The following is a 27,313-nucleotide window of genomic DNA, read 5'->3' on the forward strand; positions in this document are numbered from 1 at the left end:
GGGGTTATACTGAGCTTTTGAGTAAAGACAAGTATTAAACATTTGACTTGTAATAGCGGCCTTGAGAGATGATGATAATGATAATAATAAATTTGGTTTTGTAAAGTGACGCTTTGACGTCACTATACCAAATGATGCCATTATCTCAATGGTGATTTGCTCCCGCGACCTCTCTTATGCTACAGTCTTGTGATGTAGGCTAACGAGACAGAGATTAAAGCTACTTTGAAAAATGCTTCTTGTCATCACTCACCTTCATTGATGTCAGTTTGAGCCCGCCAACGAAGAGAGCTGTGCCAGCGGCAATTGCCAAACAAAGGTTAACGTGAATGATTGAACGCTCCGCGTGGCACTTGCTAAAGAATACAAAGATGGGAAATTAGTTACAATCGTATTTTAAAGGCAGCTCTCAAAAAACTATCACACATGTACAGTTCTTTTGTTCCCAAGACGCCAAACTTCATACAGCCCATGGCCGTATATTTCCGACCACCCTGTAAGGACGACTACTGTGTCTGTCTATTGAGGACGTTCTTTTGTATTTTCATGCTTAGGGGAGATTCTTTTTCAACCTCGTTACCAAGTTTTCCTCTCTGCTCTTTCCTATAAAGCGTCAAAAGAGGGAGGCGGGGAGAGCGTCTCTTACAAAGCCTACGGCGTACATTACAGAAGTCAGGCCAATTTTTTTTCTTCTCGAAAATGCTTAACTTGTGTGCACCATAACGTTGGCCTTCATTCCAGTCCTAAACTATCACTGATATGATTAACAGGAAACTGGATTTAAAAATTAAGGATCTGTCATTGTCAACCAACTTAAGATGTCACAAGAACTAATGAGCAAGGCAGATGATAAACAATTAAAGGATGAGGCTTTTGTGATTTACGGAATAACCAAGGCCGAGGTAAGTATTCGGGTGTTAACACTTATCTTGATTATTCCGGATATCACAAAACCGAATCCAGTAGTTCTTTCTTGTACACTGTTTTGAGAAAAATAGCGACAAACACACCATAGAACGGAACGCAGTTTGGCATTGCTCTTAGAAATTTGCATTGCGCACAATCTACAGATTACTCATCTCAGTTATCTGCTAGAAGATACTGAACTAATCTGAAAGTTTTGCTGTTTTACAAAACTAACTCTAGGCTGTTAGCCAATATGAGGACAGATAGTACAAATGTATGATGAAGCTACTAACCAGTAGATGTAGAGGTGTCTGATTATTGCAATTAGCGCGGCTAACAACAGGACTCCACAGCCAATGTAAATAATGAGAGTAAGAGCGAGTTCCTGGTAAAGAAATTAAAGACGACGAAACGTCAAGAAAATGGGTAGCTTACACTGTATACTTTTCTTGGGGGAGGGGAAGGAGTGGTGAACGAATGCTTTGCCGTATCTCCTGTGTGTATCCGTCACTTTCGATTTAAAGGCAGAGGAACACTACGAAGGGTAAAAGGTGTGCGTTAGGCTGAAATAACTATATAGGGGACAGTAGGGAGGCGCCACTCTCTTCCCTGTGCCCTTTGACTCGTTCATCCCATTTCCTTAAGGTTTTGGTGACTCAACACTGTAGTTGTACAAAACCGGACCAAATTCAACCACGCGTGCAACAATAGAAAACGCATGCTTACACTGTAGGCTTTTTATTGAGGGGGGTGGGGTAGGGGGAAGGAGAGAGAGGGAGCTTTACAGTATCTCCTATGGATATCAGTCATTAAACACTTTAAAGACAGAGGAACACTGGGGAAGGTAAATCCTGGGTGTGCGTTTGGCTGAAAGAACTATGTGGGAGATAGGAGAGGCAGCTCTACCCTTTTTTTCACCCGCTTATCTGTGTCCTTTGACTCGCCCCGGTTCCTTAACTCCTTAGCATGGTAGTCGCACATAACCCTAGCAAATTCTACCACTCAAACAATAATAGAAAACGCATGCTTTGCAGGATAGAAAGTAGGGAGCATGTGAAGCGAGTTTAAGTGTTCAGGTTGTACCTTGTCATAAACAGAAATCGAAGTAAAGCTTGTGAGGTGGTTACATTCGCAAACTGTACCATTACTGGCGCTTGACACCACCTTACACCCATCGGCAGACCAGCTTCCACCTAGTTCCTTGGACCTGAAAACATTATCCCATGCATACAATCAGTGTTCTAAAAGTAACTTTTTTATTAGCTTCTCTATTAAAAAAATAACAATGAACGGGATAATCGCAGCCGTTGAAACAGGAGAACGCAAGATAAAACAGAGGCGTTTACGCAACAAAGTGGCTGAACGGAGAGGACAGCAAAATCTCACAATACGACGTAAACCAATTCCTCGCGCGATCCGAAATCGCCGTCAACGTCGACGAATTGTATCAAGCAAGGCCTCTAATAACGCAAGCAGGTAGTAAAGTAGGGGCGGATCCAAGGGGTACTACTTGGGTTCACATACACCCTTCTTATCACACCAGTTGCACTCTCTCCACCTCTCGCTAACCGCCCTTGTCGTCGCAGATACGAGTAAGTATAAATATCTATATAAGGAAGGATATACTCCCTTAAATTAAAGAGACGCCCCCTCCTTGTGCCCAAAATCATAGGATAAAGCATTCCTATGTGTTAACGCATTGAATTACTCGACGTACCGAAAATGCCGCATAGGTAGCATCCACCGTAATTCTTACTTGATTGTTTGCAAAATGTTGTTGAAAACGTGGAGTATGACCGATTGGTGCGCTTCAATCAAACAAAACCAAACAAAACCAAACAAAACAACTTACTTCTCAAAGTCCCAGTAAACACATCTGGTGACCGCTTCTTTCTCTACGGGCTTAAAAACAACACAAACGCAGTTAGAAAGCAACTTGCTACTGTCAAAGAGTAGTCTCTTATCAGTATACACGCAAATATTAATTATTACTATTTAAACATGTATAAATGTGTTTTAGGGGTAGGCGGAGATTGGGGTTCGATCGCGTCACGCGGAGGGTCAGGGAAAGGGCGAAGACAAAATAGCATCCGCCACAAACAGCAAAAAAAAAAGACACATAAACGGCGACTAGGTGAGAGTCTGTCACTATGGCTGTGATGATGACATCCGCACATGTCGTCGAAACGTTAGTGACCAAAAAATCGTTCACCGCAGACACTGTCGCCAAATGGCGAGTTCGCAAATACATACAATCTGGACCATCCCCCACTCCCCTCCCCCCGACCTATGTTGACTCGTTTGTTGCTGCAGGTGGCGTGACACAACATTGTTTGGGGGAGGTGAGGGGAGGATAAGCTTGCTTTTTCCGTCTTGAAGTAGATAAGATCGGTAAAGCTTGAGAAATCTTGTAACTGAGGACAAAGTGTTGGAAATGATTTTTGTTCACCTATTGTACTTGTGACACAACACTTTCCTGCGTTCAAACCATCTACAATGGGTACGAGTCTCTTCCCAACTTGGTAAGATCTCAGTACCTGATTTGACAGAGTTATTCTGACGGGCGGATCCAGTTTCCCGCCCGACGGAAGCGGAGACAGTGAACTGGACACCATCGGAGAACTTGCATCGAATCTGTAAAAACACAAATACCATGAATCGTTACCACAAATAAACAGACTCATTAAGACCTTGACTTTTTCAAATCAAGTTTATTAGAAAAAGTGGTTGTAGGTTTTAAGCAGGCACATGGCCATTTAAAGGAAAGTAATTTTCCGTTTCTCAGTTAGTTTTACAACGACATAAGTCAAGTTAGTTGAGTTTTTCTCAGTTTACAACACTGAAAAAAAGTGGTTACAGGCTGATTTTAAGCAGGCGCGTGGTCGTTTCAGGGAAAGTCACTTCCGTTTCTCGGTTAGTTTTATAACGATAAAAGTAAAGTTATTTTTAACACTATTGCTCGGATGAAATTACTTTTTGAACCCCTCTGCTCTCTTTGGCATTAGTTTTGCCAGGTCCTTGAAGAAGAAGCTGGTTATTTTGACCACACTGTCACCTGAAATGAAGACAAGGGTGAAACAAGAGTAAAAAAACAAGAAAACATTTAGATTAATAATGGACAACGGAGGTCAAAAGTCTTAAGACGCTTCAGTAACACGATACGCCTTTAAGGCATAGGCCAAACGTTGTACTTTTTTTGAGACGAACCAAACTTAGTGAATAAAATCCATTCTCAATATCTCTCTCCTCTACATGCGCAGAAGAGCTCTGGGTCGAGATTGAGTTAAATCATGAAAAGTACGACGTCTGGCTCAGCTAAGTTCGTCTGAGTGGGTGTGGATCGTCCAACACATAGCTCATTTTACGTTTCTGGGAAACTGCCCACCTACCCCACCCCTAAGCCAACACTAACACCTACTTCTCACTTGGGGCAAAATGTTGGCTTAGGGGAGGAGTCGGTGGGCAGTTTCCCAGAAACGTAAAATGACGTTCTATCCGTCTACTTCAGCTTCGTTCGGGAGAAAATTTATTACTGATCTGATTCAGTTGATCGGTTTGACGCGTCCAAAGTTCGACGTCTGACCCAACAGACGAACTTGATTTAGGTCGACCCAAATAAGAGTTTGGTTCGTCTCATGAAAATTTCGACGTTTGGCCTAGGCCTAACTTCCTCCCTTTCCCCTTCGCCCCCAAGCAAAGTTGTAGTTTGTGCACTTTACTCTGTCTTAAAAAGAGATTGTTGAACCAATCACAAAAACATGACAATGCAAGGCTGGCAATTGCTGGAAAATTGCTGGCAATAGCCTAGTTTCACGAACATTCGCAGAATATAAAGCGCACAAATCAGGGTTCAAAGAAGCGAAGGGTTACTAGCGAATAGCACGGTGTTTAAGCAACCACGACAAGGACGGCAGCGAAAACATCACTAATTAAGTGCACTCGCGTTCGTTCGTTATCGTGATTATTCCAAATTTGTAAAATGCAGGCGAGTTTTCCTAGAGTCAAATATTCAGAGAGCTCATTCAGTTTCGGAATTGAAAGAGAAAAAAAAAAAAGTGTGTGTTAACGTACTCCACAAAACGTCACATTGTTAGTAGTTTCACGTCGTGATCGTGCAGTAACCATTTTCGCGGATTGGGAAAAATCGCGAAATTAAATACTCGCGAAATATGGCTCACGATTTTTCGCGAAATTAAGTGAGAATAAGGTATTTCTTTTTTCACGTTCCAGCTGCAGGTCGTGGTCGCGGTTGCATCCGAGTGTTACGTAATAGCGATGAAAGACGTAGTAACCTACTTTTCCAAGTCGACAGAAAAACTCAATGGCACACTGACAAACAGATTTGTGCGCTCTACGAAAATTGTGAAAGTCGTAAGCTGAAATAAAGGAGAAATGAAAGACGGGACTTGAATTTCCTCTACGGGGAAAAAAAATTTTTTACCTTCGTATTTTGTGAACAGTTCTCGGGGCAAGACAACCTGCGCAGAAGGTCCGTTGTCCTTTTTCCCTAGTTCAGGATACTGGACATCGGTTGAAATGTTCTTGGCTTCTTTTACCATCACCTTCATTTCTAAAGAAGAGAAAAGAAGAAAAACTTTAAAAAAATGACTCAGGGTGCTTTCCATTTGTCAGAACTTGCTGGCCAGACAAATCCAGTCGTCAGGAGAATTCCAATATTAATCAGGACTATCCAGCGAGATCAGATTAATTCTAAATGGTGTATGCAAGGCACATGGGTTTAATAAAAAGTTCCAGAAAAGACTTATATTTCGAAATATTTCATTTCAATATAAACGGTCTCGCCGGCCAGTTCTGACTTTCGGAAAGCCCCCTCAGTGCGAGATATTTGAGAAATTTCACGGTTACACTCACGAAGGCAAATTTGATTTTTTTCTTTTGATGACTCTATCACCCTTACAACATCCTAATGACAATAGTTTCCTTTTCGCTATTAATACAGACATTTAAATTCTGCGATGAGGACGACTACGAGAGCGAGAAATTTCACAAGTAGTGTGCGCGCGTGAACCAACGTCATTTTGGCGGGAAAAGCTGATAGTTTTCGTCATTCTGCTATGGGTTTTAGTGTCAATGTCGTAGTAAAGGAAACAAGTTTTCAAATGTTGGAAGTTTTATCCAGCGACTGGGAAAGGGTTTAGCCCCCTTCAATAAAAATAACTGTGCAAACGTTTCTGGTAAAAAAAGTGCAATGAAGCTTTTCGGAGTGTCGATGTTTTGAGAATACGCGACAAATCTTTACGTCAAATCTTATCCCCGAATCTAAAGGTCTATACACTTTTTTTACTCACCAATGTTCTCCGTTTTAATATTTATGTCAGAACTGTCATTCGTCGAACTTTGTTTCTCTAGACCATCAGCCAGTTCTATGGCAAATTCATCTAGTAAGGCCATGACTTCAGTGACGCCTTTTGTTTCCTAGAAAAAAATCACATTCAAGTTCAGTTGTATCGCTTCTTTACAAACGCAGAGATAACTGATACACTCGATCATAAGGCGAGAGGGAGGGGAGGGGAGCCAGCAGACTCGTCCCCAGTCTTCTCTCACCTCTCCGTAGTTGTGCGCAGGGTTAGATGGGAAGGAGGAAAGCGAGGGAGATCTCTTCTCTCTTCCCATCAACCCCTGCTTCTGCTACCGTGCACGTTACGAAGACGACTGAGGACGAGTCAGGGGTGTCAGAACATCCATCCGACCAATGATACAATAGCGTGGCGTTATAAATGTTTTGGTAAAATATCGACTAGAAAATCTCTTTTAAACTCTTCAAAACATTCGTTTAGTAATCGGCTCCTGTAATGTTGCAGAATCGTGTGACTGCGTTCTTCACTTCTGCGTCATTTCCGGTTTGGAGCTGAAGCGCAACGTTCAAATTGCGTGGGGGGAAACCTTTCTTATTTATAGAAAACCAAGAAAAGACTACACTTTTTTGTCCCGTTAATTTCTTTAAATGAGGTGATAAATCATCTTTTCTGCATTTCGGCTTAGGCGGAGTATCTTAATTTTAATCTTCTGTAAATGTAACCATGGGAGGGGAGGAAAGGAAGAAGATTTACGGGTGATAGAGCTAGATCTTGTCAATATGCACTAACGTATTGCATGGTAATTACCTTCTGTAACTCACTCCATTGTTCCTTATGGCGCTCATCCAAAAGATTACTGGCAATTTGAAGAGTAGGCTGACAGAAGAAAGTATAAAACAGGCTAACGTCAGCGATAGCATTTGACATTTAATTTTGAGCACTTTTCAGCTGTTACTCTTATAAGTTATCCTCTTGTGTTTGGTTAGCCTGCGAGCAAGCTATCCATTTTGAGTGGCAAGGGTCAGATTTAAAGTACCTTAGCAGAGGACAGTTTCTGTTTAGGGTCCATGCTTTTTAGAGCAACACGCATTCCTCTAACGGCAACCAGAAGGTCACCTGGAAGAAGTTGCTGGGGGCCTGGAGCCGATGAGTTCAGCACGACGCCCAGCAGATCGTCAGCTGTGATATTGTTTCGTTGAAATTGATTTATCTGTTAAAGAATAAAACACACGAACACCGTCATAGGACGTTACTGACACTGCATTTACGAGGGCTTTTAAGACTTTGGTACAGGGAGAGAAAATAAAAAAGTAAACCTAACACGAAGTTAACTTTCCCCCGAGTAAAGTTGAAACAATAATTTGCCGGGCAAGAGCAATACCTTCATTTCTCAGTTATTTTAAGTCTCTGAGTATTAGCAGGCCCAGGGAATTGAACCCATGACACGCTGCTCTGTAGTCAAGCGCTCTACGGACAGAGCTAATCCCGTCGCGTTATAATTACAATTTGTGAGTGTGTTCAACTCTCTTCGAACAAGCTGGAAGAAAAACCACAGGGAAAAGAAAACTGGATATAATATTGATAGCTTAACATTACCTCAACAAGGATGCGGTTTTACTTTTACCTTTTCGACTAAAACGTCCATCTTGCCAGAAAATGACCACGTCTTCCCAGTTGTTCCGGTAAGAAATCGAGTTCTCTCCTCTGAAAAATATTTTTTTTGTTATAATCAATGAACTATATCATTCAAGATCAATCAACAGTGCGAAACCTAACTTTCGGTCTGTGTCATTGTCTTTCCTCGTGTCTAAAAATCAAACGTGGCAGTTAAAAAAACTGCATGATAGACACCTGGGTTTCAGTTTCTTGTTTTGAGTTAAATTGTCTTGCATGTTTGTATGTTACTCTTAAAATATTATTTCTTTAAGCATAATAACATCTACCCGAAAACCGTACTTGAAAGACCGGTTCGTCACTCTAACGTTCTAACATCCTTGAGTGAAAAAAAAAATCGACCAGGATAAGTGCAGTACACATGCAGGCGTTTGGGGTACTTAGGATAAGGAAATAAAGCAGTTGGCCGGGAGGGTTTGGTGCTCTAAATCCCAGTACTCACTAAAGAATATTTACTTCCAACTCAGTGGGTTCCAGTCCTCTTGGCTGCTCATTCACTTCCGCTGTTCACACTGCACCAAAGTGTGGCTCAGAACCTATCAGATATCGGACTCTCCACGGCTAACGAGATGGCGCGGCGCAGCTCAACGTTCTTATGTGGGAACAGAAGCCCTATCCGGTGTAATTTCCGTGCCGACCGTGTAGTGTGAACATAACCGAAGGTGCTCTGCTTCGTAGAACATCTGGCGTGTGGTAGCGTGGTAGTTATGGTACCACTAAGTCATGATGATATGGTTTGGGGAGGGAAATGACCATTATATTCTTTTTCTTACCTTCGCATTCTACAAAGCCGTCGCCTTCAAACCCTTTCTTACACGTGCATGTGAACGAACCAGGAGTGTTTTTACAATCAGCATTCTTGTGGCAGCGAGATCCCTCTGTACATTCATCAATGTCTAGAAATAACAGAGAATCAAGCAGTGTTATCTTTGAGTGTATTCTGGGTAGGATACAACGAGTATGCGACGGATAACTGATTCAACAGTCCGCAGGCCAATCTCTCTTTACACTACTCTAGAAGTAAACCGAAATGACCCACAAAATCGTGTCTGTGTAAACAAGCACGCTGGATTTCTCTTTACTAGCTATCGCAGAGCGCCACCCATACTCTTCTGTACAAGGATAAGTTTTCCAAGACCTCGCAGGTAGTTGAGCATCATGGATCTAGGTCGCGGGTAGACTGCTATCAGTCTCTCGGGATTGTCGCGCGAGCGAGGCGCGAGTGAGGTAAATGCGCAAGAGAATCCTGAAGGACATCTAGCAGTTTTAGTCACGTAACAACAACTACTCTGCAATTAAACAACATGTTGAATAACTCCCAGAGATGGCCAGACCTTCGGACGAGGTGTGTTCTACTGCAGTTTTATCCTACACTCGGAAAACCCTTTTTTAAAAAACGACGCCCTAGACGACTGAAGATCGCGCAAGTGATTACGCAAGTGCGGTTTATCCAGGAGCCATCGCCGCGCGGTTTACGCCTCTCTGTGACTTAGCCGTCTGATTCGTCAATTTCCTGAAACTCACACAACATAGTTTCCTATAGGAAGAAAACTCTCCCCTTACCAAGACAAGTTGGACCAGGAATACTCCATAGGGTGTCTTTACCACACGTAACACTTGAAAGCGTTTGATCTGCGAGCTTGTACCCTGTCAAACACTCTAGCCAAACTGTTTCATCGATCTGGTAGTTAGGTTTCATTGGTGTCCATTTTCCGTTCGGTTGTTGGTTTGGTGGCATGCAAACAGCTACAAATAAAAAGTGGGCATAAAGTAAACAAAGAAGTTTTCAAGCGACCACAACTTTTATACAAGCGAGTAGGTAACGTAACAAACTATTCAAAACTAGAGGAATAATAAGCGGCCGTTAACAAACATGGAAGAGCAGCCGAGCATGCGCGATGAGCCGATAAGACGCAGCCGGTCCAAAGCACGGAAAAACATACACCTAATGAAAAGCGCGGGAAAATTGCAATTTGAGCCCTTGGATCCTTGTGTGAAGCGTAGACAAACTTGTTATCGAGGTGCTTCTCTTCATCTGTTTACGTCAAAGGAGAGAAGCCTGGAGAGAGATGACAGTTCAGACGGACGATGTATAACGAGCAATGATAATTATGAGAACAAAAGCCTTACCAACACAGGCAAATCCGTCGCCAGCATATCCAGTGGTGCACTGACATTTATATGAGCCAACGGTGTTCAGGCAACGAGCTTTCTCGTGACAACTCCGAAGTATGGTGGAATTCTTGTAAAGGATGGAGGCAAGGATTGCACACTCGTCAATGTCTGGCGAAGAGGACAAATCAAACAAACTTAACAAAAGAATCAAATTCTGATCCCACTAACACGAGACATTCAATGCCAAAAGTTTATTTTTAGGATGCGACAATCAGTCATCTGATGCAGATGCAGGCTAGTTAAGTTACATCAATGTCATATTCTTAGAAATTAGTCACTTTTTGGAGTAGTCTGTGTGACAAGGTATTCACAGTTCAACAGTGGAACCTCGAGATAACGAAGTCCTCGGTATAACGAATGATTTTTTTTGCCCCAGTAATAGTACAGTATATGAAAAATAGGAGAGGAATACGTTTCCACACATTTTTTGGCCACCACTCAAGGGTGTTTTTTTTTTTTAGTGATTTTTCGTATCTGGCATGGCACACGTTCTAGCCTAGAACATAAAATAGTGGTTTGCTGGAAGTGTTAGTCCAAAAAATACCTAATTGCATAAGCTATATACCGAATTAAGATTATTCCAAAAACATACACATCTGAATACGTAAGTAGGAATATAAACTACCGGAAAAGAAACTTTGCATAACAAAACGAAAGCGAACACCACGACTGAGCTAACGTAGAATGCCGCAAATCCCGCGACAATTTCATAAATAGTCCGAAAATATCCCACGAGCTTCTGCGCGCTCTAAACCGTGCCATCAGAATATTTAAATTTCTGACTAAGTCGTTCCCATGTCCCTCAATGTCAGTTGTTGCCGTCGCCGTCATCGGTGCCTAAGCTCCCTATTGTTGTGATCCAGAAATTTTGCTACCATGGTAACGTGACGTCACACTTCTCCTCTGTATTGACCCCGGGATTATAATCTATCAACATATGTCTTTGCTTCATTGTTTTATCAGTAACCATAGCCTTTTACAGACGTTCCAATAGCAGTAGCGGATCCAGGGGAGGAGCCAGGGGGTCCGTGCCCCCCCTTATTTTTAGACCAAACTGAGTTTGTTTTGAGACCGCCCCCCCTTATCTCAGGGTCCTGATGACCGCCCCTTCCCCCCCCCCCCCCGATACTCTGTTCCGCCACTGGATAGTGTGGCGCGAAATAGAGAGCGGAGAGAAAAACAAAAGCGGCAGAGAGGGAGAGGGAAAAACAAGAGAACGGCATAATCACGCCCTCTCTTTAAGCCCCCTCGATGTTTTTTTCCTGCTCCCCTCTCTTTTCACCATCATTGCTATCTGTACGCCAGGAACAAGCTAAACTTACCAGTACACTGCGGAAGATTCTTATCCCAATTTCCATCATTTTGGCAAGTTAGATTTGTATCCTGTTTCGTTTCAAACCCAGGATTGCAGCGAAAAGTGACCTTTTCACCAACGCGAAAGAACGTCTTATCTGGTTCGTGGAATGCGTTTTGTTGAGGGTCTATTCTACATGAGGCTGCGATTTGACAAAGAAAACGTTATTTCAGTTACAAAATCTTAAGCCTCTAGCAAATGCTACCAAAATCAAAATATTCTTAGAAACATCTGCTGGGTAGAAGTAGATTATAGTTTGATAACCTGCGATCATGCGTTTTTTTTTCTCGTCTCCCAAACAAAAGGGAAGAAAGACCGCCTGATCACAGGATAATAGTTCGAAAGATTGAAAAAAAATTTTGCGATCGGTGGCTAATAATATTGTAACTACCACCCTGATTTAATAGCCATCACCTTAATAACTGTACACGTTTTCTAAATTTTGTTACAATTATGTCATGCTTTAAGACAAGTAAGCAAGCTTCAGAAATAAATTGATAAAATACATCACGATCTTACTACTTAAACAACACGTCAGAAATCAAGCGGTCAAAACAGACTGTGTGGAAGGCTCAAAAAGGGCGAGGGGAGGGAAAGAAAAAAAGAACAAGGATAAAGGAGAGAAGGGCCCCTTCTCCCAAACCTTTTCCTACTTCCCCTCCTCCCCTTTTCGGCCTATCGACGCCTGCCACCCAGGGTATTTAAACACTACAATAAACGTTCCAGCCTTGAAAAATCTTGTTTTATGTGCCAAATGTGTCAATGGGTCATGAGTCAAGTTATAAGTCAGGTCTGGTTTAAGACGCCATAGTGATTAGGGGTAAGCACTGACAATAGTAATTGGGGATAAATATTGATATTAGTGATCAGGGTTAACCGAAGTGGTTTGTCGCTATATCTACCAAACCGAGAGATTCGAAATATTGGGTGCTTTCCTTTCAACAAAGTTCCGATTTGAAATTTCGGAAATTCCACGTGCCCAGTGGAACGGTACATTCCGGTTGCACAGACGCGACCCAATCCACCGCGCGTTTGGTTATTGTTCTTGTAAGCAGGATACAAAAGAGCGGTACTGGGGACAATAATTTTGCCAAATGGAAAAGGACCTCTCGGTCCGACCGCCCAAAATGACCAGATCGGTCGAAGAGGACTACCTTTAAAGCCGGTCCCGAATATTCCGGTCGGACCAAACCGAAGTGGTCCGTTCCATTTGATGTACCAACCAAAATGTCCGGAATTTTGGGTTGAATGGAAAACGCCCAATGACTCATGACTCATTGACTGATTTACACTTAATTCTCTTGAGCCTCAAGAATCTCAACAGAAGAAGTCAAACTTACTGTAAACTGTTATAGTGAATTCCCTTTTAATTATCTTTAAAATGTTGGATGCTAAGCAAGAATAACGTCCCTCGTTTGCCTTTTGAATATTCCTAATCAACAAACTGCCATTCTTTAGTTGCTGGGTTGGAGACTTTCTCCAACCGGTTTTACTCCAGCGTATTATCGGCACAGGGTCCCCACTCGCTTGGCAGTTGAACATCGGACTACTTCCAGATGGCACCTCGGCATCGCGAGGTACGATTGTAAATCTTGGAGGAACTTGAAACAAAAAGAACAGATAGTTTTCAAATTCAATAAACAAAGCTATTATAATAAAAAGCGAAGATTTGGACGCCTACAAACATTCGAATATTCTCAGTATATTTGGAAATTCTTAGAGTGGGAGTCAGGTCTTTTCTAATAATACTATACTAGTAGACGAAAACTCTTGAAAGTGTCTTCAACTAAGTACGGTTGTACAAAATTTGGAGAGTAGGGTCGGAGAGTTCAGTTCCCCCTACTATATGAATGATGCCATACCGAGAAGGGCGGGGGGAGGGGGGGTGCAGGTATGCCCTTGATCCCTCCCGCCTTTGTGAGAGGTTTCCCTTTTCCTTTTTCCGCAGAAAAAAGCTAGAAAGCCGATAAACCAGAAAGTCCACGCTAAAATCCTTTAATTCAATAGCTTTGAATGACAATATCTCGGCCTCCTTCAATCCAATTTTTCGCAAAAACTGTTGAAACTTTCTTTGGACCAAAGGTTTTTCTTCCGTGGTCCTTCGATGGGAATTTAAGGATATATTAGCGTGGAATTGTTTTATTGCGGATTCACTGTATATGCTTCGGTTTAAAAGGTTTTTTTAAGTCAAGTTTTCGTTCGTATACCATTGTAATATCCACTGACACAAACCCTTCCGTTGGATTCCCAAGTAGCGCTAAGACTGCGAGAAATATCTCCTTTTGGGAATTTTCGTGAGAAGACACCCGCGAGTGACACGGGAAAGGCGACGCGAGAGCTGCTCGCTCGCGCGTCCTATCGAAACTCGCTTAACTCGCCTTTAGAGACGGGAAGCTTGCTAGCGCGCTAAGTAGCACTAAATTTAGGTGACATTGCTTTTTAAAGGCTCCCAAGTCAATCGAGAATAGGTCTTAAGTCGTACATACCCAGAACACGAAGGAAAGCCGAAGCATTATTATATCCTACTGGATTTTCGGCCCGACACCGATAAAAGGCTTCGTCTATTTTCTGAACTGGATGTATTTTCAGAGAACCATTAGGGAAAACGTTAAAACGCTTGCCCAGCTTCTGTACAGATGATAGCGAAGAAGATCCTTTCATGCGCTTAAACCACGTGATCTGACTTCCAATACTGGCTCTACAATTAAACATGGCGGTCCTGTTGACTGAAGTCTGCAAGTCTTTCGGAACCTCAATAAAAACGGGTGGCTCTGCAATGGAAAAACAACCAATAAGCTTACAAATAATCTGCCTATTTTTCACTGAGAAATTTACACAATTTTCCAACCAGAAGGTAAACTGAACATTCACGCGAGAACATTACTGCAACGCGAAAAGAAGAAATAGACCAAAGACAAAGCCAACAAGCAAGTGTGCATAGCGCCTTTCTTCGATACGTTTTGATTAAAAGAATATATATTGAAATTTTCATGATATCATTCTGTTTTAGTCTCCTCTTGGGAGATTTCCGATAACTTTATTTTTATCTTTTAAATTTGTAATTTGTGATTCTGGGCGTTTGACGAAATGCGTTTGATTGCGCTATCCGCAAGATAAGTCACTATCCGATGGATAAGTATCAGGGAAACCAATTACGGATAGAGAAAACTGGATAGAGATTTATCCAGTCGATAACGCTGTCTACCTTTTGAACACAAGAGGCATAGGGTTGTTTTCTGCACCAAGCAAATCTGTCAGACTTTTTTCTGTTTCCTTAGAACCTAATGAGTTGCATATGTTGTTGTTCATCAAGGTTACAATATTAGTTACAAATATCTGTTCCGTTGATCATCATGTTAATTTGAATATAGGAACAGCAAGAGAGAATTCTGCACTATACTCCTTTCTCTGTGCGTTTACCAATGGACCGACGGTAGATTAGCAAGATAATACCCTTAATTAGGCGAATCAAAAAACTGCTCACCTACCCATCCCCTAAGCCAACATTTTGCCCTAAATGAAAAGTAAGTGTTAATGTTAGCTAAGGGGAGGAGTAGGTGGGCAGTTTCCCAAAAACCTAAATTGATTCGCGGCTTCGTTCACATGACACTGAACGAATTTTCGACCGGCTAAAAAATTTGACCGGAAACTTCGTTCACATGGGAACAGTTCAATTTTTTTTGCTCTGTTCACACGGAACTAACAAACCATGTCGAATTTTAACTTTTGTCAGCGGTTTTACCACCTGTCCATGCGCAGAGCGTTACTATAGCAAATCCAAAATGGCGTGCTCCCAGCTTAGTAACCACGCATCCATGCAACCGCGCCTTTCCCGCACAAAAAATAAAGCCGGTTATGGCGTGTACACCACGCCGGTCAAATTTGAGTGCAACTGAGTGCGCCTAACCGGCCAAAAATTGGACCCCGATTTTAGCGTTCAAATTTTCGTAAGGTTAGCTTAGTTACGTGTGAACGGAGCACCTAAACACACGAGTTTTCGACCGGTCAAAAATTTAATCTCCGTGTTCTTACCTCCCACTTTGACACTTATGTCTGTAGACTCATATCCTCCTGAATTAACAGCCGTGCAATAATAATCACCCTCATAACTTTTCTTAGCCTTCCTCACAAAGAGCGAACCGTTCGAAAATGGCACAAATTCAAACTCGTCAAGGCGCTCTCCAAATGGCCAGGGGTTTGCTTTACTCCAGAAGAACTTCGCGCGTGGATCTGCGGCAACGCTACAATGAACCCAGCCTGCTTTGTTGAGCGTGAGGTACTGGTCACTAGCCGTTTTGGACTTCGGCTTAATTGGTTGGAGACCTGTGGCAGAAGAAGTCAGTAATAAGCCTGTGTCCTTCTAACGAACTAAGTCTGAAATAAATCTAAGGAAGATCATCCGAGTTGAAGACGCAACTTATGCAGTTGCGAAAAGAAAGCCTGAAGAAATTTATAACTTGTTTCTTCAACTACAATGATCTTCCTTACATTTATTTCTTCATCCCACAGTTCAAAAATAAGAAATTCACATCTTCATTGTTTTGAATCAATTGACTCGTTGATTGATTTGAGTATCATCATCGCCATCTCTTTGCTCTGACATGAATGAGATAGTTGTCAATCATTTATACCCCTCATTATTATGCTATCTCTCTCCACTACCCTCTTAAACGCCTTGGGGGTGGAGGGGGTCACGTCTAGTAATGTAGAATACGTCATAGATCAGGGCCGAGTTGTTCGAAGCCGGGTTAAGATAACCCAGGATTAGTGCGAAATTTGAATTCAGTTTTGAAAGCTTAAAAAGAAGTTCAGTTTTAATTCTGTTTGTCTACAAGTTGATGATTGAAAGCTCTAATTATAACAGAGAAAATTATCCGAGAAAATGCTTTTGAACACAAGAAGGAGAAACCCGGGTTAAATTTAACCCCGGGTTAAGCGCTAATCGGCGTTCGAACAACTGGGCCCTGGAATTCAACCACCAGTGGTTATCGGAGATAGAGTGTGGATACCAGCGCTATTTTAACAATTTGGAAAGAAACTACTATCTTGGCTACTGTCAATCCCCCGTAGATGCCTCCGTTCTGCCACTTCAAGGTTGAGCAGAGAGGTAGAAAAAGAGCGCGAGGAACGATGAGAAGGAAAAAAGGGTCTCACGCAGCCGTTTTTGTCTCGTCACGCAACGCTGTCTGGGACCATACCTGACTGCGTGATCTCAAACAAATACTTCGCATTGCAGCTGGACAAAACCAAGTTGTTCGCAGCATCCAAGTTGACACACAAGCCACTGGCTTGGTGGATAAGCCAGAAGGTTCCAGAATTCTCTTCCCGCTTGGTAAAAGTATCACATGGTCCATCTCTGAGGGCGAGGAACGAGCCCTCATTACGATACACGCACTTTCCACTACAACTGTGCGCTATAGAACCATTACGGCGCAAAGACATCATCACACCCTCCCCCTGACAGAAAGACTTCAATGAGAGCTGGGTCCCATCCCCAGGTTCGCAAGGATTAGAGCTGGCTTGTGGACTCCAGCAGTTTTTCGTTGTTGAGCTACGTATTACGACGGAAACGACATCTGCAAAAAAAAACGAAGAGGCATTTGTATAATTTCAAAAAGGCAATTAAATTATCTAAAGCATTTCTTTCGCAACACAATGTCAGGAATAGAAAAAAATAACCTCTGTGAACCCATACGTAAATGTGAGTGTTATTCAATGATGCTAAGTTCGACATCGTTCCCACACCCCTTTCCCCGGCGCTCCCACTTTGAGGTAAAAACCCTGGGAACGAGTTTGCGGTTCGTTCCGTTACCACGCAAACCCTCTGTGCAACACTAGAAGAAAATTTTAAAGACTAACTTTAAAATATAGCGAAGGCTATTGGAATCCAAAGGGAAAATTATTTTTACCGTTTTTCAGATGATACGGGTTTAAAACTACGAAAGTTAATAGCTCACTGTTATCAGTTTCTAACGCTTTTTAATATTATCACCGCTTTACTATCACTGAAATGAGTTCCTAACCCCCAATTGCTTTCGTACACTTCAATAGCTAAAAGTTGCCATTCAGGTTTTTCAATTCCTGTTAAAGTTCTGTTTAGACTGGAAAACAGCTCTTTTTGGGGTTGGTCAAGAATGCGAGCGATAGTCAAACGGAAAGGTCTGGAGCGAGGGTCAAAACGTGGAGTGGGGCTGGAGAAAGATGCAGAAAATTCTCCTCTTCTCACGAATCACGAATCACATGTGGAAGGCTTGCGCGCATAAAGCTTCGCACGTCGGAGCTTAGCGCACCTACAAACTGGACAATTTTGAGCAAAAATCGTCCGCTTTGCAGGCTATTAAATATGTCGAGGTAAGAACGAAATCGCTGCTCTGACAAGAGCGCATATTTCGTATTCATTTTTTGTCAATGTTAAACATTCTGAATTCTTGTCTGGTTGGTTTAGCGTACGTTAGAAGGAAAAAAGGATTTAAATTCGGTAAAATACTGTCCCTCACAATAGGGATCACTTGCCCACATACCCCTTCCTTAAGCCAACATTAACACTTGCTTCTCACTTAAGGCAAAATGTTGGCTTAGGGGAGAGGTAGGTGGGCAGTTTCCCAGAAAAGCCTTTGCCAGGCTCTCAGATAGTTGGGACGTCGCGAAAACAAACTAAGCGAAAATAAGACGCGCGGGATCCCCTCTCCCCAGCTCCCCCCTATTTTTCGCGTCAGTTTTCCCAAACTCGGCAAATTTCTATCTTGAAGTCTGGAACAGGCTACTTCTACGGGAATTCACAAGATGTTTTTACCTGTAACGCATCCGTAGAGCTCAACGCGCATACAGATTGAGTTCGTGGGACTACTGATTAACTTTGGTACAATTTTCACGTAGCGTGCACGAAACCGCTGATTGAACCAATGACTCACCACGTTGTTCTGGTCAACATTTCCTTGAAAATCCTGAAAGTAACGAACAGGAACCGTCGTTAACTTTTTTGCAATCAACTTCATTAGCTACAACCCCGGACAAAACTGTTGAGACAATTCCATCTATTTTCTAACTTTTGCGTCCTACTCCCGTCCCCTCTAAACAGAAAAACTAGGCCTCCTTCCCCACCCCATACTCAAAGTTGTCTTGGACTACAAACCAACGTGTGTAATTGCCATGCTATCCTAAACAACTTTGGATAAGGGGAGGGGGGAAATCGGGCATTCATTTGGCGGAGGTTTCAGTTTTTGCCAGGATGACAGGAAAAAATAGGCATTTTCGCGATTTGCTTCAACAGGTTTTGTCCGGGGTTGTAGCTTGCGCACCCGAGTTATCGTTATAAAGAGCAGTGGGCTGCGGCTAAACTGCTTTGGAATTACCCCTTTAACTCCAAAGAGTGACCAACATCAATTTTCTCCTAACAATATCCATACATCATCAATAAAAATGGTATTCAGAATTAACGAAATGATCACCTAAGAGGAAATTCTTTTATCATTTATCAAATTTCCAACTATTTCTTTGAGGAACTGACTGTAAACGACTTTAAGAACATTGGTCTCGTTTACTGTCCATTCAGTTCCAGCCATATTGGCTCATTGGCGAAAATAAACACGCGCAAAATACCATAACCTGTTTTAGCAGAGTTGTTGTTAGAGATCTGAGTACCGCTCCTGAGAAAAAGCGCAAAATAGTATAACCTGTTTTAGCAGCGTTGGTGTTAGAGTACCTTTCCTGAGAAAATTCTCGTCAGGTATTACTGCAACCTCGTACCCAGGGCGTTTCCCTTAGAAAATGAGAGAGGCGAAAAGGTTGGTTTTACGGGCGCAATTCTCGAAAAATTTCCTACGAAAACCAACAAAACGTAAAATCTTATGAATCTTATAAGACCAGTCTAAAGTTCTCGGAGACTGGTTGTAGTATCAGGGAATTGTCCCGCCCATCAATACTGAACACAACGTGTTCGCACAATGCAGCCAAGTCCCTAGGCGTTCTCTCTTCTTGCCCCGTTCTACACGCGAAGTCTGGAAGAGTGCGGTCGCCGCTACAGCTCACGGTAGAGTCTAGGTTTGACCGAGCCGAGAAGGCCTTGTGACTAGGATGCGCACGAGAAATTTCGTCCCGTTTCATAATGTTTTCCGCTTTAAATGACAGTGCACAGGCCAACCATCCCGCTATTGAAGTGTGATAACAACAGAACCAGCACAAACCTTCTTAATTCCAAATTCTTTGAAAGGTTGCCAATAGTTTCCATCTTTGCTGTGCTCAATGGAATACTTTGCAACCCAGTTAGGTTCGTCATTTTGACCTTGTGTAGCGATTCCAGATAGAGTCATCTCCTTTTTCAGATCAATCTGAAGATACTTGGACGTGTCCGATCTTGCCGCACACCATGCCCCACCCATCAGCCCTGAAGGTTTGTTGTTTAATCGGCCATACTCTGGTCTGTAACTTTTGCTTCCGTCAGTCTTGAAGGTTGAACTTGTAATTTGGCTGTCTATAATGGAGCGATCTTCCATTCCAAGACCTTTATAACAAGCTGCAAGGGCAATAAGAGAAAATCAGTTGTGTTTGATCAATGAATCAATTAACCAATAAAGTCCACCTTTCCTATGTTAAATGGATTCGAGTTATCTGCAATTCACCCCTTTAGAAACGATAAGGGGACTGGTGCCGAACTGTGTCCCGCAATTGTTTATGCGATCGTTACTGGGGACAGGCCGGTCAGCTATTGGCCAATTCTTCTCTGTCCCAAGTAAGCCCCAGAAGTCCTTACGAAAGTCAACTCGGCCAGTCTCCTCGTTTTTAAAGTGGCGAATCAAACCTTTTTCGAAAAATGTGCAGTCATGCTGGTTGGACGCGGTTTGCTGTGGTTCCAAGATTTATCGAAGTTCCAGTTTCGTTTTGGTTTTGGCGCTCGTGCTTTTCCAAAAAAAGGATGGCATAGATTATCAGTATAATTATGCTTTAAAAAACAACTTCGAATTTCATTCCCTCGCCGAACTAATAAATCTCTGTGCTTTCGACGCCCAGTTGCATCGTTTGATTGAGCTTGACCGAGCCAGAGTGATGCGCACGCGCATTATGACGTAATTCAAAATGGCGCCCAAAATGCGGACACACGACGAAAAAATCTAGCTGAAAAGTTCAACCCCGTGTACCCCAGGATAACCAAGGAATTCCAAGATTAGGTGTTGCGTTCTCCTAACGTCGAACGCAATAAGGGAAACACTACATTCTTAGCCTTTCACTGTTTTAAAAAAGGTTGACAGGCAGCACATGTCTTACATTCGAACCCCTTCTGACAGTTTTCCACTTCCACTTTTAATTTTCCACCACGAGCCCTGCAACCTCCACAGTAGCCCCCGCACTCTCCAAACACGCGCCTGCGATCCTCATCGACGTCTAGCAGATTCTTCATACCTGACGGAGTGCCGTATGGTTCCCAGACCACGTCGTCCTAAAAGGCCAAATCAAAATTAAGGATGAGACAAGCAACTTTCCCATAAACTGAATGATTTCTATCACTTTTTGTACAAAAAGAGTAATAAAGCCAAAATTAACTGATTATCATCTACAAAGTGTGATTAACGACTGCTTGAATGCACGGGAAATCCACCTTAACCCTCTTTGTTTTGGAGTGCCAGGTTTAAAATAAAGAAAATGACCGAAAGCGGTAAGTTATGTCATTTGAATTGTCTTCTTACAACCGACACCCTGGGTCTTTGTACCTTAACATATAGAACAAACCGAAGATGACGGTTCTATTATTGCAATTTGTATTGTAAATGAAACGTTTTATGGTGTATCCAAAGTAAGGCCTCGGTTTAGTCTCAAACTTAAGGAGCGAGGGCTGACTCCCCAGGTCTCTCCCTTAGGTCCACCAACTCTTTAAAATACACGAAAACGAAAGTCCTGCTGAAAGAAATTTTATAATCTTAAGAAAACTGGTAGCCTGCGTAGCAAGCGTTTAGGCGCGAGTTCGTCGAATAAATTCGCCATTCTAGAAACTATAGGGAGATGGGTTAATGGTTGCCTTGGATACCATCCACCAATCAGAAGTAACGCTTGTGCACCCGAACGATCCCAGAGATCGTTGCACCGAAAGCTTGTACCCATTCCCCTTATAGTTTCTGGAGTGGGGAATTGGGACGAGAGCATAAAAAAGGGAATGATGGGGGAGGAGAGGGGAGAATAGTGTCCTCTTCTTCCCTTCCCTTCCCCCCTCTTTAACTTTTTTTACTCTCGCTCCAACTTTTGCCCAAAAACGCGATTGAAAAAGCTTGCTATGCAAGCTAGAAAACGGGTATCCCTAGCAATTGCGAACGTGATTCTCTTTTTAGTATTTCAATTTCGTATTTAAAACTACTGTTGAGTACACTAACACCAACGACACCTTTTTACAGCGTTATTCCAATTCTGAAGAAAACTATTCACAAATGAGGAAGAGAAATGTGCCTTCTTTTAAATAAGACTTTCGTTTCTATTTTTCATAGGAATTACTTATAATAAGAAAACTCGCCTTTAGACGAAAGCCAGTTCCTGTAAGATCAATTTTAAATTCTCCTTTGCGACAGTACTCTTTACTAGCAGAAAAGCAATCCCCAGCTTCGCCATATTTGATCTTTTTACCAGAGCTTGTTGTTGAGTAATGGAAGTCGTCAGCTACAAAGGTCATGGTACTGAGATCCAGACGAACTTTAGTGAAGTTTGTGAATCCAGCTTCCGAGTAAGCTGAGGCCCCTAACAGAGAAAAAAAAATATATAAGTATGAAAAATCCTACCCTGAAAAAAAGCTTGTTGTCCCTGTGCTATAGCCTTTTTTGCTGACGCTCATGACGTTCAGCCTCGATTCGTAAAGAAAGAAGTGAATGACGCCTTATCATCACAGTAGATGGAGACCTTTGAAATCCGCGCGGGAACCAGCGTCATTTTGGCGGGAAAACGCGATAGCCGTCGACCTTCTACTACGAGTTTTAGTGGCAGGAAAAAGTTATCAAATATTTTTTACTTTGCGATTGGGGCAGGGCTTAACTTCCTGCAACAAAAATAGCCGTGTTAACTTTTCAGGTGAAATAAAGTAAAATTATTCAAGGGTGACTATTTTTGAGAATACGCAGAAATGTTGTCCTCGTCCTTGAATCTAAAGCTCTCTAACAGATGAAATCGCAAATGCACTATTTCATTTTACAGAGAACATACGCCTTTCACTTTTTCTAATCTCCCTTCCTCGACTAGCGTCCTTGATAGATAATATTGCATGAATGGTATAAGTACAAGTTGAAAGAGGGAAGAAAACACACTTTGATAAGGGTAACAACGTTAAAGAGACATTTTGAGTTGGCACGTGTGACTAAGTTATAGTTGTGTCGAATTACACTATGGGATGGAAGGACGAAATTTGGTCCAGTTTTTCGAGCATCCTCGTACTAGCCAAAAAAACCTTCTTAATCTTACTACAACAGTATTGCCGCGCAAAAAGCGAACACAAACTTACCGTCTGCCTTTACGCACTCTTCTCTAGATGCATAAGGTTGTTTGTAGCCATACACATAGGCATAGTTGTCTTTCGGACCAGAAAGGAGTGAAATGTACTCTGTAGGACTATCCGTGCTCATTCCTCGACAATACAAGCGCACACGCGTATCACAGTCCGTGCCGATTTGCATGAAGTACTCTCCGTCAGCATCCGCGTTTGTTTGCGCTTTTTCCGCGTCACAGCCACCTGTTTCAAGAAACAACAACAACAAAAAAAAAAACAGAATAGGAGTGAACAAAATCATCCATGACATATAAAAGCAAGGGCTTGTATAAGAGTAAGAACTTTTCCGGACCAATGTAGGGTTAGATATATTATGCTCGAAAATTTGAGCATTATGCTTTTGGGTGTCACCCTCAAAACGACACCATTATGCTTTAAAATTATGCTCGAAAAGTACCATTTTTCTCGACTGATCTTGGCTGTATTTGATTCCCTTATCCATTCCCGCAGACATGAATATAACATTTTACTGCATCAGTTACAAATTTCGAACTGGCAGCTATGGATAGACAATTAGCAGCCTAACAAAATGATGCAACGTTGCAACAAGACATTGAAAGCAGCAATCAAACCTTGAAATACGTTTATCCTTACTAAAAGCACTTGGAAGTAAAAATGTCTCATCATAGTTACGGAAATATATATATTTTTTCATTATCATTCTCTTTTTGCTGAAAATAATGGGCATTATGCTCGATGCTCCAAAACATGATTATGCTTGCATAATGTATCTAACCCTAGGCCAATGGCTATTTTATATGTAAAAATGTTATATACTTAGCTGTGTAGAGGTTTAAAAGAGACGATTAGGTTAGTTATCATACCGAGATTTCATATGCTGCGATTCTTAACCTAAAATAAATACTAACTGGGCTTCGAAACATGTCGAAAACTCAAGCCCACTGGAGTTTGTGCCGGAACAGCACGCGTTGTCATTATTGTCCCCTCGAGGTCTGAGGTCTTGACATGCCACAAAAAGGAAACTCTTTCATACGTTTCCCGCCAGTAGTCTGTGTGCCGCTTTTAAAGTACTTACGACAGAATTCCAACAGCTTGAGTGACTTTATATTCTTGCCGCGCAATTCATCCGGCTTGAAACAAGTTCCTGTAAATGTTGGTAAGTGTTGCGAAGCATTGAACACTCCATACAGTTTACAGTCGCAGGTCAACTGGTTTCCACTTAAGTACCTGTAAATGCAAAAAGTGATCCGATTTAGGGCACGCTTTACTTGCATGTGGAAAGAAAGATTTACTCTGTCACGCTTTCTCGCGCCACTTTTTCAACCAATCAGGTTTAAAATAATAAAAAAAACGTGACTTTCTTACAGGAGATTTCCATCATTTTCCCTCAGGTTTTGATTGGTTTGGCGATTTCCCAAGTCAGAGTAGTTACTTACGTCCCAGCCTGTTGGTGTCACGACACTCATCTGCAAATCTCTCTACAGACCAGAAAATTGGCGACAGAAGTTTTCGAATTCTTGCTATAAAGGTCTAAAGACTTCTGACACAACAAACTAACTTTTCAAGACTAATTAGGAGCAAAAACCAATAATCAAGATAAGGCTGATGTGTTTTCTCTCTTAGCTTGGCTCCAACTTAATGCTTAATTCTTTCCGTAACCTCCACAGCCCCGGAAAAAACGAGTTTTTCACTTCGAGGCGTGTGTTGGGGGGGGGGGGGGGGGGGGGCATTGGCCGCACCAATGACCAGTTGCTTGATTTTCGGCACCTTCAACATTGACAAGTTTCCTTAAAGACTGATATATAAGCGAAAAATACTAACAGAAACTGCAGTGGCGACAAAACTTTTAGACTACGAGTAGTCCCCCATTTTTCCTCAGGGATAGTAGAGCGTGCGAAACGCGAGCGCTCGTGAAAATCACCCTACGCGAGAAAAGGCGACACGCGTGGGGTGATTTTCACGCGTGATCGCGTTTCGCTCGCTCCACTATCCCCGAGGAAAAATGGAGGACTACTCGTAGTCTACAAATCTTTTTGGACAAACTATCAAGGAAGAAACGAAACCCACAAGCGGAAACCGCCACTAGTACTTACAATTCTTTTAGAGCCGGTAGGTAGCTGAAAATCTTCGACCTTACTGCTGTAATACGGTTGTTACTCAGATCTCTGAAAAGCAAACAGATTTAAACGAAACGGTTGTTAAACGAAACGGTGTTACAAGTTTTTAAGCGCTTAGGTGTATTTCTCAGCAATGGTTCAGCGCTGGTTGTGTTTTTGCATTAGGTCTATGCTTAGTGCATATTGCTTGTTCTGCCCACAGTCCCACACTTGACGGCACAAGTCACGTGCTTTTAGCTCCGCTTTTGGTACGGCTGATCGTATGTTCTCCAACTTCATAAGGCACCGGTTGCTTGTTTTTCAGTAATGCCAACTTGGTTTTTATAATTCTCATCGCATGGTTCTATTGTTTAACATGGTAGCCTGTCTACAGACATTCTAGTCGAAAAAGCGCGCGTGTGGGATCTCTTGTCCGACAGCGTAAGACTGGTTGTGGTCCTGAAATTCCTCGAAAAAAAAAGAAAAGAAAAAAGTCTGTGGACAGATGGCAACAAGGTTTTATATTAAAATAGAAATAAATGAACGAGCGAACTGGGAGTCAATGGACTTTTCACTTACAAGACAACAAGTTTTGTTAAGGTCTTAAAGGCTTGCTCACTGAGTTGTTCAATTTTGTTGTCCTTTAGGATTCTATAAACAGTAAAAATAAGAAAACATATTTCAAAATACTCGTTTCAAATAGCAGAAGTAGATCAGTGTCGGGAGCGGGGGCTGTGATGCCCGTCTAGAGTAGGGTAAGGTAGTAGTATAAATGAGGAGGCTTTCTCTTACATTATTTAAAGACCTATTCACGAATATCATGCAAATGCCACTAAACGTGGTTCAATATGTTACAACAGCAAGGAAAGGAGAGATTAGCTCAGAAGCTTTGTAGAATAGTTTTCAGGCAGAATCGTCAAATTTATAACACGCATGTTTTGAAATTTGAATGTCTTATGATACACCCGTGATTCAGATAAGATTGATTGCAGCTATAATTTGTTTAAAGTAAGTGTTAAAAGAAAAAAAAAAAGATTTTATTAGGAAACTAATCATGTTGTTTAATGACGCGTTAAATTTTACAAGATGATCTTTATAAACACCTTTTACAAGTTGCTGGGAAGTTGTTACATGTAAAATGAAACTTGGATGAAAATCTACCCTTTTCCAGGCTGATATTATCAAAGCAGTTTTTTTAAATGGAACAGTTTTGACTTAGAAACATAAAAATAACGCCTTGGATAGAAAAACAACTCACGATCAAAAGCTGATGCACACCGCCTACAAATTGAGTGACTACGGGCCGTGTATTGGCTTGACTATCACAGCAAAGTTAATATAAGATTCAAGTAAATAGAAGCAGGAGAAAGTTGGACTAAATATATCGCACCAATACTGGCCCAACATTTTGGACGATTATCAAAGCGCTATATTCATGATATTGGCACAAAGAAAATGCGCATTGTCACGTACGCGGTGAGGTTGGCTCGGGTACAATAATCAATCGTACCCCTTTGGCGTTGATTAGTTACTAGCACTTGGAAAGACACGCGATTTAATAACTCGACTTTATCTCGGAACTCGAGGACAATAAATACCTGATATGATAATATTCTTTTATTAAGTTGGGAAGGTCTGCATTCCCATGGTTTTAACCTCGGAAGAGATTAAAACGGACCATTAAACACGTACATCATCGACCACTGAACAATGGATTAAAAACTTTTTGATCTAATGTTACTGTAAATGTAATAAAATATTCTATATGGTATAAACCGGATTTTTGAACGCGTGCGTTTGACTTTCAGGCCACCAAAAAAGAAAATTTGAATAAAGAACACAAATATACCTGGATAGTGCGAATAGGCTAAAAATAATAAAAAGCCCTCTACAGCGAAGAGGTTTTTCAAGATTTCCTCACTAGGTTTTAAAATAACTTTGAAGTTGTTCATTTCAGATGAGATGTAACTTTCAAATAAAACACAGTGTGAAAGTTACAAACTATCAAACTAGCACGAACTGTCATATTTATTATCATCGACGACTTATTTATCTCCTTTACGGTATCCTGTTTGTTACGCGAATAAAATTTTGGACGCAGAGAATATATTTCAAATTTATCTCTTCCATTCGAGGAATTTAAAATAGGTAACGAAAGTTATGTGGCTGGTTACAGATTTGCTGATTTGTGCTGTAAGTTGTTTTGATCGTTTTAGCAGTTTTCGGTTTTCAGAATCAAGCTCGAACTACAATAGCTCAAAACAGCGGGAAATCTACAGAGTATGCCTGTGCCCTGTGCGACATTCATCAGATT

The 27,313-nt window shown here is 41.8% G+C and overlaps 1 protein-coding gene across 1 annotated transcript in view; it reads right to left on the reverse strand.

Moving 5' to 3' along the window:
- LOC140930362 (uncharacterized) overlaps positions 1-27,313 on the reverse strand; it is a 39,488-nt gene that overhangs the window by 11,495 nt on the left and 680 nt on the right. The window contains exons 2-28 of the mRNA XM_073380044.1: positions 25,579-25,650; positions 24,997-25,068; positions 23,979-24,130; positions 22,898-23,125; positions 21,923-22,143; positions 20,689-20,860; positions 19,611-19,939; positions 18,221-18,371; positions 16,626-17,003; positions 15,460-15,750; positions 13,914-14,198; positions 12,768-13,028; positions 11,396-11,569; positions 10,029-10,181; positions 9,462-9,644; positions 8,672-8,794; positions 7,849-7,928; positions 7,261-7,434; positions 7,032-7,100; positions 6,216-6,342; positions 5,348-5,476; positions 3,880-3,961; positions 3,444-3,540; positions 2,759-2,808; positions 1,990-2,113; positions 1,200-1,291; positions 254-356 (exon numbers count right to left, since the gene is read on the reverse strand). Of these exons, the coding sequence (XP_073236145.1) occupies positions 254-356; positions 1,200-1,291; positions 1,990-2,113; positions 2,759-2,808; positions 3,444-3,540; positions 3,880-3,961; positions 5,348-5,476; positions 6,216-6,342; positions 7,032-7,100; positions 7,261-7,434; positions 7,849-7,928; positions 8,672-8,794; positions 9,462-9,644; positions 10,029-10,181; positions 11,396-11,569; positions 12,768-13,028; positions 13,914-14,198; positions 15,460-15,750; positions 16,626-17,003; positions 18,221-18,371; positions 19,611-19,939; positions 20,689-20,860; positions 21,923-22,143; positions 22,898-23,125; positions 23,979-24,130; positions 24,997-25,068; positions 25,579-25,650 (4,372 nt within the window). The remainder of the gene's footprint in view (positions 1-253; positions 357-1,199; positions 1,292-1,989; positions 2,114-2,758; positions 2,809-3,443; positions 3,541-3,879; positions 3,962-5,347; positions 5,477-6,215; positions 6,343-7,031; positions 7,101-7,260; positions 7,435-7,848; positions 7,929-8,671; positions 8,795-9,461; positions 9,645-10,028; positions 10,182-11,395; positions 11,570-12,767; positions 13,029-13,913; positions 14,199-15,459; positions 15,751-16,625; positions 17,004-18,220; positions 18,372-19,610; positions 19,940-20,688; positions 20,861-21,922; positions 22,144-22,897; positions 23,126-23,978; positions 24,131-24,996; positions 25,069-25,578; positions 25,651-27,313) is intronic.

This window comes from Porites lutea, chromosome 3, assembly GCF_958299795.1.
Source record: "Porites lutea chromosome 3, jaPorLute2.1, whole genome shotgun sequence".
NCBI classification, from domain to species: domain Eukaryota; kingdom Metazoa; phylum Cnidaria; class Anthozoa; order Scleractinia; family Poritidae; genus Porites; species Porites lutea.